A 16736-nucleotide genomic window follows, 5' to 3' on the forward strand; every position below is an offset into this window, starting at 1 on the left:
GTTAAGAGAACAGTGAGAGATACACTATTATCACTAGACACAATATTTTCAATCTCTATACAACAGCAGCATATACTGTAATATACAAATGTTTAGCAGGAAAATGCTGCATTCCTACATACAGGATGGTAGTGAATTCAGCTTAATATATATGTTGCCAAAGTTTAAAGTTCTAAATACAATACTGTATGTCATCTATGACATGAGATGGAATGAGATATTCAGAAGAGAGATCCACAACTAGCTATTCTGCAACAGCTATGACACACATAAGTCAATGTGAACCAGAATTTCTATACCACAAATATTTACACCTCAATCCGTTTTCATCCCAACACATTTAGATTTTCATAACTGTGGAAAGGTGGCCAATTCACCCTTGGGTAGATGCACCTAAGAAAATAACCAATCAGTAGATACCAGATTTCTTCTGTGCAAGGATTTTGAAGGGAAAATAGCATGACATGTGGACAGATTTCAGAGGTTTACGAAAGCAGAAGTAACAAATGATATTTAGGACAAATTGTTCATAACATTTGAACACAAGTTAGGGAGTGGAGTGGTCCAGGTTATAAAACCAAGACTGGAATGAGGTGATGGCCATGTGATTACATCATGTATCTAATAAGTGTTAGACAATAACAGTGTAAAGTAGATTACGCATAATATAATCCTATATTAAGGAGTGGCTAGGAACTGGAATCTGGTAACATGCTAATTACTAAAACATTCAGAATAGAGCAAATGACCACATATTTTTCTAAGTTTAATACTCAAAATTACAAGGAGACATAGACATTGTTTTAATTTTATTTACCATAAAAGTGAACATTTTTTGGACTCTTGAAAATACCTGTGGATCAAAATCCACTACAGTCTTGAGATTAGTAGCCAGTAATATACATAATCATTTAAATGTTGATTTAGGTTAAAAAAAAAAAAAAACAAAAACAACTGGTGCCTAGGGCTGCTACCGTGTAATACCCATAAAAGCCGAGGTTTACTGTTGGTTTTATAGTTTCATTTCTTCTTTTTCTCTCAATACAGCATAGTACATCAGGGTGTCACCCAACTACCCAAGTATGTGTAAGGCAAAATAGCACACAGGCCACTTTGACTTAAAAGCAGCTACTGGGCAGGGTTATAAATTTCAATCTCTGCCAGGTATCATTAAGTCTGGATTGAAAACACAAAGACAAAATCTTCACCTGATGAACTGCAGCTACATAAAGAGAATTCAAGCATGTGAGAAAGAAACTGTGGCAAACAGGCACTTACCCATGCAGGCCACACACCTCAAACAAAATAATTATTCTGTAGTCAGCAGATTCATGGTTAATAACAATAATACATAAGGCACCTGTAATTCATGATGCTGCTCAGATGATATTTACCTATCTCCAGAGCACACTGATGAATTATTAAGAATGTTAAGTAAAATCATGCACAATGCATGTAATAAAACAAGGAAAGGAAAGGCTTCTTTACAAACACTGATAAAATTCAGATTTACAAACACTGATAAAATTCAGATTCTCACACACTAACATCAACTTTGGAAGCTAGGACAGCACATGAGTAACACAAAATGTACCTTGACTGTGCTCAATCAAGAACTTCAGGGGCTGCACCTCATTGAAACAGTTTGCATAATTAACTGTATTGTTGACATGATTGTGTTTATAATACCAGAGCAGGGATAATAAATGTAAATGACAAAAAAAAAAAAAAAAAGTCATCAATGGTGCTTGCGTGACGTAGGTGGCTTATACTGCAGTAGAAGAGACAGTGAGGCTATTCCAAACAAGAAAGTCTGTAAAAACCACAATCCACAAATAGCCTTATTGTTTATCCCTTTGTCTCTGTGGAGATAAAAAAAAACAGTCAACTGTGTATGAAACATAAATGCTAACATAAATATATTCTCCACAGTTTTCCATTACATATTTTTTCAATATGAGGCCTACCTGTATATTATCTGTTCTGTAGAAACATTTTTGCAGAGTCTTTTTGATAAAGTACAGCTTAGCAAAAAGTACACTGTCGAAATCTGTGCAGGTTTTAATAGAACTAGGATGAGGGTTCAGATTTCAAAGAAGTGCTTTTTTTTTAGTATAGTGATGACAGCACTTGGAATTTACTTGAATAAATTTATTTTCTGGCACTGGTATTTTTATATTCAGAAAGAATTTAACTATTGCAGAAATTAAGATTTACAAAACATGCTCTAATGAACCAATTCTGCTGTGAACTCACATTACAAATCACAGCTATAGTTTTAAGATCTGCAAGTATGATCTGTGGTTTTGTAGTCAGTGACTAGAGAGAGAGTAAACTGTATGCCTTCAAGATAACCTGACTAACCTGTGATGCTTGCTTAGTGAATGAAAGTCAAATCAGAGAAATGGGATTAACAGAATACAAAAAATGTACAGATTCCTCAGTTTCAAGATTATCTGTTTTTTGAAGAAAAAAAATCCATGTATGCGTTTTCTGAACTCATTTAGAGCCATGCTAGATAACAAGGAACCGCAGCCTATCCCAGAAGCATGAGGAACAAGGCACAAAGCACCACTAGACGCACTGCTAGTCCATGACAGGCTACAATCAGCTTTACTAGGTCAATTTGCAATAGGCAAGCCTTCTGGGTTCATGAGAAAACTAGAATATCTGGAAATAATTCAAACAGATGTAAGAAAAATATGCTGATTGCGACAAGGCTAAGTGAACCCATTTACCGAGACTCACATCTGTGCTATTTGTCTGGAAAACAACCGATTCCTTTCAGAACAAGCTGAATTATTTATTGTGTCATAAAAAAGTGGACTCTATTCCATTCAGGTTTAACAAAACAACCTACCTTGGAGGGAACATCCATTCATTACAAGGCACAATCACACGCTGGGTCAATTTAGAGTTGTCAGTCATCCTAACAAGCACAGGATGTGCAATGCACACTTAGAGATTCAGGAAACTATGAGGTAAAGGCTTGAACAAAACATTTCACTTTATACAAACCATATTCTACTTTATATTATTGACTCATCACTTTCATATGTATTGGAAGAGCTACACAGAATTTTAGAAAACAAGACTAATTTGAATAGGAGCACTTCATTTTCTGTGAATAGCCTTGTATGCCAGCTGAAATTTAAGTTTCAACAATTCATATACCATGTAATCATAATTGCTATTGAAGGTCTATTCATATTATGATATTACAGGATAACAGAACAGGTTAAACAAGAACTTATCAACTGGCGAAGTCTTTACCTCAAGTCATGTGGGAGATTAAATATTACAAGGGTTTATATCATTTTCGTGTACAGTAATCCCTCGCTATGTTGCGCTTCGACTTTCGCGGCTTCACTTTATTGCGGATTTTATATGTAAGCATATCTAAATATATATCACGGATTTTTCGCTGGTTCGCGGATTTCTGCTGACAACGGGTCTTTTAATTTCTGGTACATGCTTCCTCAGTTGATTTGCCCAGTTGACTTCATACAAGGGACGCTATTGGCGGATGGCTGAGAAGCTACCCAATCAGAGCAAGTATTAGGTATTAAATAAAACTCCTCAATGATATACAATACGTATGTTTGTGCGTAGTATATAAACATTGTGTTTACATACATAATTTCAACGAATCTTAACTAATATCTAAGAGAATATAAAGGGTTTATGCTGTATAACTGTGCTGGAAATGTTTATAAGAGTGTGGGAGAGTTTATAAGGGCTTAAAATATATTGTGAGCAGGGGGGCTGTTCGCACCCCTAGAGGATACGGACGTTCCTCTAAAAAACGCTGAAAGACTACCTTCACATTGCTCCATTCCTTGTTGGGCTTACTTGCGGCTGCTTTGTCGCACGGTGCTTTGCATAATGAAAAGCCCGAACGGAAACCTATTGATTTTTCTCTCTCTCTGACATTTTCTGCTCCTGATGCGCACTCCTTTGAAGAGGAAGATATGTTTGCATTCTTTTAATTGTGAGATGGAACGGTCATCTCTGTCTTGTCATGGAGCACGTTTAAACTTTTGAAAAAGAGACAAATGTTTGTTTGCAGTGTTTAAATAAAGTTCCTGTCTCTACAACCTCCTGCATTTCTGTGCAAATCTATGACCCAAGCGTGTCAATATAAAAATAATCATATAAACATATGGTTTTTACTTCGCGGATTTTCACCTTTCATGGGGGGTTCTGGAACGCAACCCCCGTGATCGAGGAGGGATCAATATATTCTAATATACAATTTTTTTCATTCTGAGCACAAGCGGGCCACAGATAATAAAAAAGAATTGTCAGAGTTCTAAAGTGTAATTGTACTACTAGGGTGGGAATAAATGTATTATGAGACTACGGAAGCAATCAGACTGACAGTAACTTGCACCTGCTTTCTGATTTCTCCTTCTACGTTTTACTCTGTGCAAAAGTCAGCGTTATTACTATTTACTACTTAGAAATTCCGGTTGTTCTGATGTTACTCTCAGTTGAGTTATCAACCTTATGAGACAATCATATATTTCTACCATCCCTAAAGTGTAAGCTAAAAAAAAAACATAAAAGGGAAATTTAAAAGCCCCAGAGACACACAAAGAGAAATCATTGAAAATGAACAGCAAATTATAAATGACGAAATAAAAAGAATGGCTTGGTCAAAAGTAAAAATAAGCTCTGAGTTTATAGATTTTAAATATAAAAGTCAAATGTGCTTCAGGACTTTGATACAATGTAGATTATTAAAAGCTTTGGGGATTTTATATGTACTGTAGACATATTTAAGCAATCTACAGTGCATCCGGAAAGTATTCACAGCGCATCACTTTTTCCACATTTTGTTATGTTACAGCCTTATTCCAAAATGGATTAAATTCATTTTTTTCCTCAGAATTCTACACACAACACCCCATAATGACAACGTGAAAAAGGCCAATGAGCACAGTGGCCATCTAAACTGAGCGATCGGGGGAGAAAGGCCTTAGTCAGGGAGGTGACCAAGAACCTGATGGTCATTCTGTCAGAGCTGCAGAGGTCCTCTGTGGAGAGAGGAGAACCTTCCAGAAGGACAACCATCTCTGCAGCAATCCACCAATCAGGCCTATATGGTAGAGTGGCCAGATGGAAGCCACTCCTTAGTAAAAGGCACATAGCAGCCCACCTGGAGTTTGCCAAAAGGCACCTGAAGGACTCTCAGACCATGAGAAAGAAAATTCTCTGGTCTGATGAGACAAAGATTGAACTCTTTGGTGTGAATGCCAGGCGTCACGTTTGGAGGAAACCAGGCACCGCTCATCACCAGGCCAATACCATCCCTATAGTGAAGTATGGTGGATGTTTTTCAGCGGCAGGAACTGGGAGACTAGTCAGGATAAAGGGAAAGATGACTGCAGCAATGTACAGAGACATCCTGGATGAAAACCTGCTCCAGAGCACTCTTGACCTCTTTCAGCAGGGCAACAACTTTAAGCACACAGCCAAGATATCAAAGGAGTGGCTTCAGGACAACTCTGTGAATGTCCTTGAGTGGCCCAGCCAGAACCCAGACTTGAATCCGATTGAAAATCTCTGGAGAGATCTTAAAATGGCTGTGCACCGACGCTTCCCATTCAACCTGATGGAGCTTGAGAGGTGCTGCAAAGAGGAATGGGTGAAACTGGCCAAGGATAGGTGTGCCAAGCTTGTGGCATCATATTCAAAAAGACTTGAGGCTGTAATTGCTGCCAAAGGTGCATCGACAAAGTATTGAGCAAAGGCTGTGAATACCTATGTACATGTGATTTCTCAGTTTTTTTATTTTTAATAAATTTGCAAAAACCTCAAGTAAACTTTTTTCACGTTGTCATTATGGGGTGTTGTGTGTAGAATTCTGAGGAAAAAAATGAATTTAATCCATTTTGGAATAAGGCTGTAACATAACAAAATGTGGAAAAAGTGATGCGCTGTGAATACTTTCCGGATGCACTGTATACAGGAACTACAATTCCCATCAGCCAATGCGCTGCTCCAAGCGATTTTATCAGCGCTCAAAAAGTTGATATAAGAGTATTTGTAAAAGCGGCATGTCATTAAAGATAGTAATTTCTCTTTTTTTATTTTCCTTATCCACTTTGGGTAACAATTTTATTGTCTCGCTGGATTACAGCATTTATCTTAGAGGATTATTTCTCAACCTTTATGGCCTTGGGGCCCAGTTTTACTTTTTTTAAGTTCCTTCACAACCCACGGACAACATTTAAAGGGGGGGGTTTCTCTCTTTGATAATGGAGTGCAATTAGTAGAGCGGATGGAGGGAGAAATGCGTAAAAATATCACACAGCACTTTCAAACACTTTGGTGTACCAGGGGTATGTCACATGTGACAATAAATCTGAGATAAAGTGATTGCACAACATAGCCTTGCATTTTTGAAGAAGCTAACACTTTTGTCCATCTGCTTATTGTCGTTAAATTTGCAATTCCAATCAAATCAGTGTTAAGTAAAAGAACAAAAAAAAACACAACTCAATAGAATCATGTGCAATTTCTTCTATACCTGATGAAGATGCTATTTTTCAGAATGTGATAAAAACAAAATGGGATGGTGCTTTTGAGTGAGTAAAAGTAATTAGTAACTTTTGTGTTTTTGTTGCCTGACATTATTCACTGTATACTGAGGTAGTACCAATTTTAAGCTTTGATGCTAATGGAGATTGGAGACTTTTAGCAGTTTTTACCTTTGAATGAATCATCTTTAAATCACCTTTGTAACATTACTGAATACTGTTTTAAAAAAGATTTCTGATGCAATCTTTTTCATATCAGCACCACCAAAGACTGCATTTAACATGTTCAACAGTAAGCAGCTCAAGCAAACTAATAATATTAACCCAAAGATAAAAAAATACCAATGTGTATACAGAAAAGTACTTAGCAACATAGTACTTCTAATACATCCTAGTAACCAATGGCACAATAACTGAGGCCCACAAAATTTCCTGAATGAAATATTGGAGAAGTACCTGAAAACTGTAAAACTGCAAGCATAATTCCAGTCCACAAAAAAGAAAAATTAATTCCAGTAAATACAGGCCAACAAAATTTCAGTCTAACACTAAATTATGGAAATAAATTAGAAAATTATTTGTACAAAGAACATAAACAATATATTAAATAACTGAGCATATATTCATGAGCGGGAGATACAGCCAAACAAACATGTTATGACTTTTTCAACATGTGATTGCAATAGTAGAGAACTGCAAAGCATACAATATAATTTACTCAGTCTTTAAAAAATGACATAGAACCACATCAAAGAATAAATTTGAAACTAGAATCTATTGGCATCAGTTATCAGGAAGGTCTCCATTTTTTAATGAATGTAGTGTCAGACCAAAAAGGCAGCAGTTGCTAAAGCAGGAAGTTGTGAAGTTGTGTGTGCATGGACAGTGTAAGAAGATTGCTTTTGTACAGTCTCAGAAAAGGTTCTGGCAAACCATTCACCACCTCAGTAATACCTGTACTATATGTGGTACAGGCAGTACTCAGAAAGGTCTGAACATTTTCAACTTTGCTGAGGAAATATTGTTAAAAGGTGAAAGGAAATCTTTGGAGAACTCCTAAATCCAGTGGATAAACCCTTCTTGTGGAAGACAATGTCAGAGGCATTTGTTGGGGTTGTTGTTTTGGATAATAAGGCTCTTCAATGTTGCATAAGAGACAGAGACATTGCCTTGGGGTTGGATGACTAGAATGATGCACTATTTTTTGAAAAACGGGAAAAGAGGGTGTGTTGTATTTACTACGTAATCACATTCTTCAGGGTCCCTGAGAAAGTTTAAAACTCCCAAACTGAAAAACAATACACTTGTAAAAGAAGTATAAGGACAGACAACATGCAGATTATCTGCTATTTCCTTTTCTACTCTGTGGCCTGGTATTCACAATTGTACTGCTACTACCTTGTAAATCAATGTTTTATTCTTAGTTTTTACTGTAGCTACTGTTTCATAGCCTAAATATGCTGCAATCATGCCTCTGGAATACTATAATTTGGTGCTGTAATGGTGGCACATAACAAATGCAGCCAGTAGTTAATCAGTAGTTGAGCTAAATTATATAGAACATGAGTGGAATTTTTTCAGTTTTCATTGCTTCAACAAAACATAACCACAAAACAGATAAAACAGTAATTACCTGCAAACTTTGAGGGAATAGAGTGCTTCAGCTATGTGAATTGCCCAAGCTACCCACCACCTACCAAACAGAAAATACAATTTTCAAAACTACAGTTTTCATAATGTTCAAGACACTACAGTATTGACACAAGATAATAACTGTTCCTTTGTTTTTAAAAGTGCCTTACAGGGCATGGAAAATTATAAACCTTTTGTTAAAATATTAAAACAATAAACAATGTGTCAGAAAAATAAAAATTAACTTATAGACTATCCATCCCATCATCAAAATGAAAAAAATACCAAAATCAAGTGTCACAAATAAAATAAAATGAAAGTAATTTTGAAAAAAATAAAGGAAAAGGGGAGTTCCTTACCAATTTACATTTTAGTATTAAAACACGTTCAAACAGGGAGAAATGCTGCAGAAATGAGGTACCAAAACCACTCTGTGGAAGCCACTTAATTAGGTACACCTACATAATAGTAAATTATTGCCTAATTTCTCATCTGAACAGCATGCATTCTTAAAGGTCCAATTTCAACAACATATTAAATGTGCAGTATAATAACAGTGGTATATATCTTAAGTCCATTGATCAGTTCACCTCTCTCCACTTATACTTAATTACTGTGTAATTTTATGACTACACAGGTTTCTAGATTAAACTTAAATTTACCATATCAGGAGTGTAGTCTTACAATAAAATGCCACTTGCGGATCAATACAGTGTCATAATGAAAAGATGTACCTGGTATGCAATGATTAGATATCCTGGGGCATTCAAATGTTGCTCTTCTCCTATTAAAGGGCCCCATGTGTAATACCAAAACATATCCCTCTCACATATCATTATAGCATAAACAACAGTGTGCTACATCTTAGTCTCCGTGTTAGTGAGAATTGAAAGGAACCTGAATTTATCAGACCAAGCAATATTTTCCAGCATTTACGTGTCTTACTCCGGCACAACCACAACTTCTGCCACTTCCCATTCATGACACATTACGATCTTGTTTGTTTCAATAGGCCTCCTTCAGCACCAGGATCTTACTCATCTGTTACTTAAATTGATGAAGTCCTTTTGCTGCCTGGCACAAGTTATGAACATATGACCAAATCGGCAGTGGTCCATTTTCAACATATAAGTATCACCATTATGTATGAAAAGCCCAGGAGGACTGTTGTCTATAACTCACTGATACCGTGTTCTCTGGCACCCACAATAATGCCATGTTCAAAGCCACAAAAATATTTTTCATACACTTTCTGAATTGCCAGAAACAATTCATTAGTACCTCTCTTATCTGTTTTAAAAATGGCACAGTGTGTATGCATTATGCTGTCACTGAATAAGTAGTCAATTACAAGGGAAGAGTAGTTGTACATAATAAAGTCGCCACTTAGAGCAAAGTATTGCCATACAGCTGACTCACCCACGGTAGAGTAGTGTGTAGTGGTGTTCCACCATGTACTTTGAAAATTCTCCAACTGGGCCAAGTCTCTCATAGGGAACATCTTGAGGCCAAAACACTGTCCACTAGAGGAAAAAAGGTGCAAATTCAAATCATTTTAAGCTACATATTATAATCAGACACACTCTCAACCCGGAGGAAGTAGAAGGAGAGGAGAGAATGAAGACAAAACAGATGGCTATTATGAACAATGCTGCACATCTTCTCTATGACACATTATTATAGATTATTTACAACCATCAATTATTAAACAGAGGTGTATCAAGAAACACTATCGGGGCACCTTTGTACTTATTGCAGTATGTCTTTACAGTGCTTCATTCTGACTGCTTTCTTATCTTCAGGCAATGACAAGTTTGTATCTTCTTTTTTGTAATTCTTGTCTTTTGTATTTGAGGTTAATTCTTGGTTGTTATAATATTTCTATATTTCTTAAGCTTCTGTATAAGCTAAACTTTCCCTTAGGTCTAAATAATTAAATTAGTTAGATAGATAGATAGATTGATTGATTCAACTATCTATCTATCTATCAATCAATCAATCAGAAAACTCTAGTGTAAAAGGAGGCTAAATCAACTTCCCTAATCTGAGATCTTTAAAGCTAAATGTTCATGCAGCAGTGCAATCTATATATATAATTCAGCCGACAGGGCACGCAAGACAACCATGGGATATGCACAACATAGCCACGCCCGCCAACTCAGAGACCCGCCCACCGACTGTAACACCATTCTATATATATAATTCACTAAGCAGCCGACAGGGCACGCAAGACAACCATGGGATACGCATGACATAGCCACGTCCGCCAACTAACAGACACCCGCCCACCAACTCTAACACCATGGGATACGACAACAACTCACAGAGCCACGCCCACCAACTCTAAGAGCATGGGACGAGAACGCCTGCCTGCACGCCCGCCTGACTGTTACCAGCACCCCGTCCACCAATTCTAAGACCATGGGATACGACGACAACTCACAGAGCCACGCCCACCAACCCTAAGAATTCACTAAGTCCATGGCAAGCAAGACGCACGTAAGACAGAGCCCCACCCACCAACAATTCACTAAGCAGCCGACCATGGCACACGCACGACACAGCCACGCCCGCCAACTCACAGAGCCCCGCCCACCAACAATTCGAGCGAAAGCGAAAGCATTTGCCAAGAATGTTTTCATTAATCAAGAACGAAAGTCGGAGGTTCGAAGACGATCACATACCGTCATAGTTCCGACCATAAACAATGCCGACTGGCGATCCGGCGGCGTTATTCCCATGACCAGCTGGGCAGCCAACTGGGTAACCAAAGTCTTTGGGTTCCGGGGGGAGTATGGTTGCAAAGCTGAAACTTAAAGGAATTGACGGAAGGGCACCACCAGGTGTGGAGCCTTTCGCTTAATTTGACTCAACATGGGAAACCTCACCCGGCCCGGACACGGAGAGGATTGACAGATTGATAGCTCTTTCTCGATTCTGTAGGTGGTGGTGCATGGCCGTTCTTAGTTGGTGGAGCGATTTGTCTGGTTAATTCCGATAACGAACGAGACTCCCTCCTGCTAAATAGTTACGCGACAAAAGAGCAGTCGGCGTCCAACTTCTTAGAGGGACAAGTGGCTTGCAGCCACGTGAGATTGAGCAATAACAGGTCTATGATGCCCTTAGATATCTGGTGCCGCACGCGCGCTACACTGAATGGATCAATGTGTGTCTACCCAGAGCCGACAGGCATGGCTAAGCCGTTGAACCCCATTCCTGATAGAGACCAGGGCTTGCAATTGTTCCACACGAACAAGGAATTCCCAGTAAGTGCAAGTCATACACTCGCACTGATTAAGTCCCTGCCCTTTGTACACAGCCCCCGTCGCTACTACCATGGTCGGGTGACTTGGTGGATTATATATAGAAAATCAGCCCAAACCGCAAAGAACAATGATAAGTCAACGTGGCTCAGAGGTGCATATGGACTGTACACAGACGAAAGCGACTCAGGTGAGGAGTTGGGGGCGGGCACATGAGCAGGCAGTGTGTACTGAACGATGACTAAGAAATCAGCAGACTAGAATGGTGGGGGGGCCGGGGGGGAATAGGCATCCTTCCCCTCTCCCCCCGTTCCGCCCTCCGCGCCCGAACGCCGTCCAGCCCCGTCCCTCGCTCTGGGAGGTGGAGACGCGACGGCATTCCTCCTGTTTTGAGTCACGGACAATTGTATGTTGCCCTCTCCAGAATTCCATCTTTTCATTCACCTACAGTCGTATCCTCAAACTCACCCCATTTGGACAACTGTGTCTTTCAGTAAGTGTTCACCTATCAATGCATAATTATGCGGTGTATGCTACGCCGCGGGTTGGCTAGTACAATAAATTCATCGTGTTGTAAAATGATGCCACAGCACACAAGCCAGATTCAGCAACCAGGCATATAACTTATATTTCAAGGTGGGTTCTTTCCACCACTCCAGCCTATCCCTATAGCAACAGACAGACTTGAACAGCATGCCTTTACAGAGCACTGCTGACATTTATAGCAATTAATTTTTTCGTAGGGGGTCAATAACTCACAGAGGCCTCAATCACATGCAAAGCACTCAACCACCTGAGAACAATAGAATCCTTTTGCCACTGTATGAGTCACTGCCTGCACCATGTAATGATATTAGTGTGTGTTAACACTGGATGAGAGACAAAACTAGTCTTGTCTTTTCTGCTAAAATATTTAGACAGATTCTGCACTCTTCAGGATTACGTTTTATTATTTCACTCTAGAAATATTTTTTTATCACATCTACTTTTATTTTGCCTAGCAGTGAGTGGCAAGCCCAACTAACACCATTAGTGAAAACTGGACATGCTGATAGTTTAAAGGAATTCAGTCCTCCCCATACACAAAAACAGCAATGTAAGACTTCACAAAATACTATACAGTAGTTAGTTACACTACAAAAGGCAAGTTGCAAGATTTCAGCCAAGTACTCACTGTCAACATGCCACACAGGAAGATGATGAGGATCATCCAGTACCAGTGGATGTTTTTGAAATATCCTTCCTTGCTGCTGAACTCCATTGATGTCAATCCACATTTAAATGCCACAGAGTTGCTCCAGGGAATAGCCTGCATTGATCTTGAAGTCACAAGATACAGCCAGCATGCCAAGGAAAGTTTCTCCCATTGTATAACAGGAAGTACTAACTAGCCAATCAGCAACTGCTAAGCACAAGATGTAGGATTTAACCCAAACCATTATAGGGATTTGATCACTTCTGTTATATATTTAATTATTTTCTTCTTAAGGTGACATTAGGGGAGGCTTTGGACAATTAAAATAGCACTGACACTCTCCATAACGTTCAGCACAGGGAAAAGCAGAGCAGCCTGACATTGGTGGAATTAAGAAAATGAATGACAAAGTACCAAAACTTGGTTAAATTCCTCAAGGGTTGAAGCAATTAAGAAAAAAGAAAAAATGCTGTAAAAAATCACTTTAAATAGATGAACTGTCTAAAGCACCAATGGGTCAAAATGTTCAGTGACAATCTTGTTAAGTGTATCATAAAATTCCTATAATGGCATTATGTTTTAAACATTTTCATTTTTCACACACCAGAATCAAACAAAAACATTGAAAAGGAAAGTTAAAATGTTCAGCTAAAATACATCATGTGTTTCTGAGTGCAGTACACAATAAATTCTGAGGTCTGAGAAGTTAAGAGGAATCAACAAAGACATAATGCAGGGTGTTTGATGCACATTTCTGGGTAAGAGTTTCCAACCTCAGGACAGCTAGGTGCAATGGTTGATATTGGAGATATTGACAAGATGACTGTCAGCTCTGGACTGCTTTAAAAAAAAAAGTAAGACAGCTGGCTCTTTGAGGATGCTTGTAAAATGACAAGGTGACTAACTACTAAAAGATCTGTCTGTCACATTGTGCCTCTAAAGAAACAGATTCAGTTTGTGTGGCTGGGTTCAAGGCCTCTCTGCCTTCGCCTGCCACCCAGGTCACATTGCACTTGGCCCCTGTTTCTCGTGTAGGTGGTGGGCCCATAGAAGATGGAGACATGGATGATACATTGAAAGATCATTATAGCCAATCAAACTGAGCAAGGAATAAAAGGTGCATTCAAAACACCGCACACATAAAATATATATATATTTTATATATAACCCATTTTTCCAGGTGTCCAAAGACAAGTCAAGTCAAGTCAAGTCAACTTTATTTATAAAGCACTTTACATACAACAGGGTAAATATACAAGATACAAGAACTGAAAGACACAATAATGGGGCAATCACAGAACGGCCAGACAAGACAAGTTGTTTCTAAGAAAATTATGGAGGCAAGCATGTAAATTTCATCACTAAGCAACTGGAGGTGGAAGACAACTGAAGTGAAGTATGACATAACTTCCATGAATCCAAGTTACAGAAAAAAAAGTAAGTCTAACTGGGAATGATCTTGATGCGATGGCGGTTAGCATACCTGCCTCACACTTTCATGGAAAAAAGTTATTTTTGTAGACCAGTTAATATTTTTGTGGAATTTGCCCTTTTCCAGATAGTGCAGCTTTCACATTCCAAACATATGCACGCAAGAGGATGAATGTTTGTGATTGTGTTTAAAAGACAGTGACTGATGGATCTCTGTCTTGCTCTTGATGCTGTCAGGAAAGAGTGCGCCTCCTTGTAAACCTCTAAGGCATACAGCACTTTCAGAAAATGGATGGATGGATTCTATATTTCTTACAGCTAAGTTTCCAGGTCTACATTAATGAGGTTTTTATCATGACCAAATGATTTTAAGCAGCCTAAAACGTGTACTTGCTAATTTAAATTGCCAGTTTTCTTCCTTTTTTATTGTTAGGATCCCCTTATTGGCACTAATGATACCATTTTATTCCTAGGTTTTGTGTAGTTTTACATAATGCACATTTTTGTATAAAATTAATGAATTAGCACTTTGAAGAAACTAAGAAATTAAGTTAAGGGCTACAGGGTAGAACTAGAGAGAAGGAAAATGTATTTTTGCTTATCATTCTGTGAAGGAGAATAAAGGTTGATATTTTTACATTTGAACTGGAAATCAGTTTATTAGAAAAATAGCTTTAAATATCTTTAAATGCCTGATGACGAAAAATGACTCAAAACAGTTCTTGCAGTCATTTAAAATTAGTTACAGCATTCATTATTTTCTGTTGTAACAATCTATAATTTAGACCAGTGCTTCTGAAACTATTTTTTCCAAGGCCCCACTATGTCAAAACAATGATCCCTGTGGCCACCTTTCCCTCCTAAAAAATTAAACTTAAACGAAAACAAAATCATAATGCAAATACCTTAGGAGTAGCAATTAGTCATGGGCACCGTCTGCTGTAAAACTAAGTCCATCCAAGTAGGGCACATTGACTCGCTAAGCTCTGATTTAGAGAACTAAAAAACTAAAGGGCACTTTCCTCCACAAAAAAGTGATGGAACCACCAGGAGGAAAAGAGGGTACACTACTAAGAAAGGAGATTAAATGGTAACTTGTTCTAGCCTTTTAGGAACTCAAGGTCTTCAAATCCTTCAAGAGTATCATTTTCAGCACCAGAAATTTCAAATCAAACAATTTATTTCCACAGCTTGAGAAGCACTTGATTAGATTATGCAAGAGTTTACAGGCTGAAGAATTTACTCTGCATGTAATGAAAACTTCTGTTTCCTTAAGGATAAAGCATGTCTCATCTACCTTTTTTTATCCTTGACTGACTCCTTCCACTAACACCCTACAGCTCATACTACTTGCATCCTACCACAAGACATCCCAACAAAAATATTATAAAATAGCAATACATTATAACTAATAATAATAATGATAATGCTATATAACAGAAGGTAAAAACTTAACCAGTCAGCCACTTCATTATTTAAATATGAAATCACCCATACAGTATATGAAAACAAGAATAAAGAGTACATCAAGCTTACTTATGTTTTATCAAATAACATGAAATTACATATTTTAGTACATTCTTGTTATAATGATCATAAACGTTTGCTAGAATTCTTACAGCAAAATTTGTAATACGTGTACAGTAAAAACGCATTTTGAATTTTTCAGGTAAGGAAGACCGACGTTTTGACTTTAAACTCACTGATCACGGTGCTTTAACGTAATGACTTGTTGCATGAAAGTTAAACATACAAGCATTGATTTTATTGTGCCATAACTATACTAGGTGGAAAAATCTAACGTAAATATTAAATATACATTTAAGTATATATAACTAACTAGTTCAAGGTTACTCTAGTATAAATTAAATCACCACTATACCCCATGTTCCAAAGCTGCTTATCCCAGTTACTTTCATACTGTTAAGTCTATTTCTTATCTGTTTTCCTCTATTTCAACCACGATTTTATCACATAATACAACCGCCGCAGTCTTAAATTAGTCAGCTCATACAAAACACGCAGTAGGGTATTTTATTATTGTTGTATAGAAAATGTGTAATTCAAATATGTTTCATAAGTAAATATTAATCCTAACCATCCTATGATTATATTTACCTTCCCGTTAACAACCGTGAATGCAAACTGACTAACATGCTAGTAAAGCCATCATCAGAAATTGTTAAGATTTACATGAATGCTATCTACACTAAAATACAGTGTCAGTAAAAACTCGATACTGCGAACTTCTGTAAAAAATATAATTCAGGACTGTCTTGTATGTGCAACTGTTGAGGCAGGTTTGTTTGAATCTATTGGGAAGTAAGAGGATTACAGTTCAAACTATTCACGCAAAAAAAAAAATCAGATTGTAGCGGCGACACTGAGCATTCCGCTCCGGGCAGCACACTTACGGTGAAATAACCCATAGAGAGGGTGACAATCAGTATCCAGACAAAACTGGACCTCCGAAAGTAAGCGCCACTAGATGAAGTCGCCATTCTGCTACACAGTGGCTGTTATTCTGACTTTAGTTATAAGCGTTGTTCCGGATATCCGACAACAGCGACTGGTGGTCCGCGATTAATGTTCTGGCTAGATAGGTCGTAAATGTTCCACAGCCATCTTGGCTGGGTGGAATCAATTTTAAAACAATTGTTCTTTCATAGT

At 37.9% G+C, this 16736-nt stretch overlaps 1 protein-coding gene across 1 annotated transcript; it reads right to left on the reverse strand.

Moving 5' to 3' along the window:
* Window positions 1-796: 796 nt before the first annotated feature.
* On the reverse strand, window positions 797-16637 carry tmem254 (transmembrane protein 254). The gene is made up of 4 exons (XM_028795151.2): window positions 16481-16637; window positions 9597-9700; window positions 8179-8238; window positions 797-1862 (listed from the first exon to the last, which is right to left on the reverse strand). The coding sequence occupies exons 1-4, from the start codon at window positions 16565-16567 to the stop codon at window positions 1739-1741; spliced, it is 375 nt and encodes a 124-aa protein (XP_028650984.2). The 5' UTR covers window positions 16568-16637; the 3' UTR covers window positions 797-1738.
* Between the last annotated feature and the right edge of the window lie 99 nt (window positions 16638-16736).

The sequence above is a fragment of the Erpetoichthys calabaricus genome, chromosome 2, assembly GCF_900747795.2.
Source record: "Erpetoichthys calabaricus chromosome 2, fErpCal1.3, whole genome shotgun sequence".
NCBI classification, from domain to species: Eukaryota; Metazoa; Chordata; class Cladistia; order Polypteriformes; family Polypteridae; genus Erpetoichthys; species Erpetoichthys calabaricus.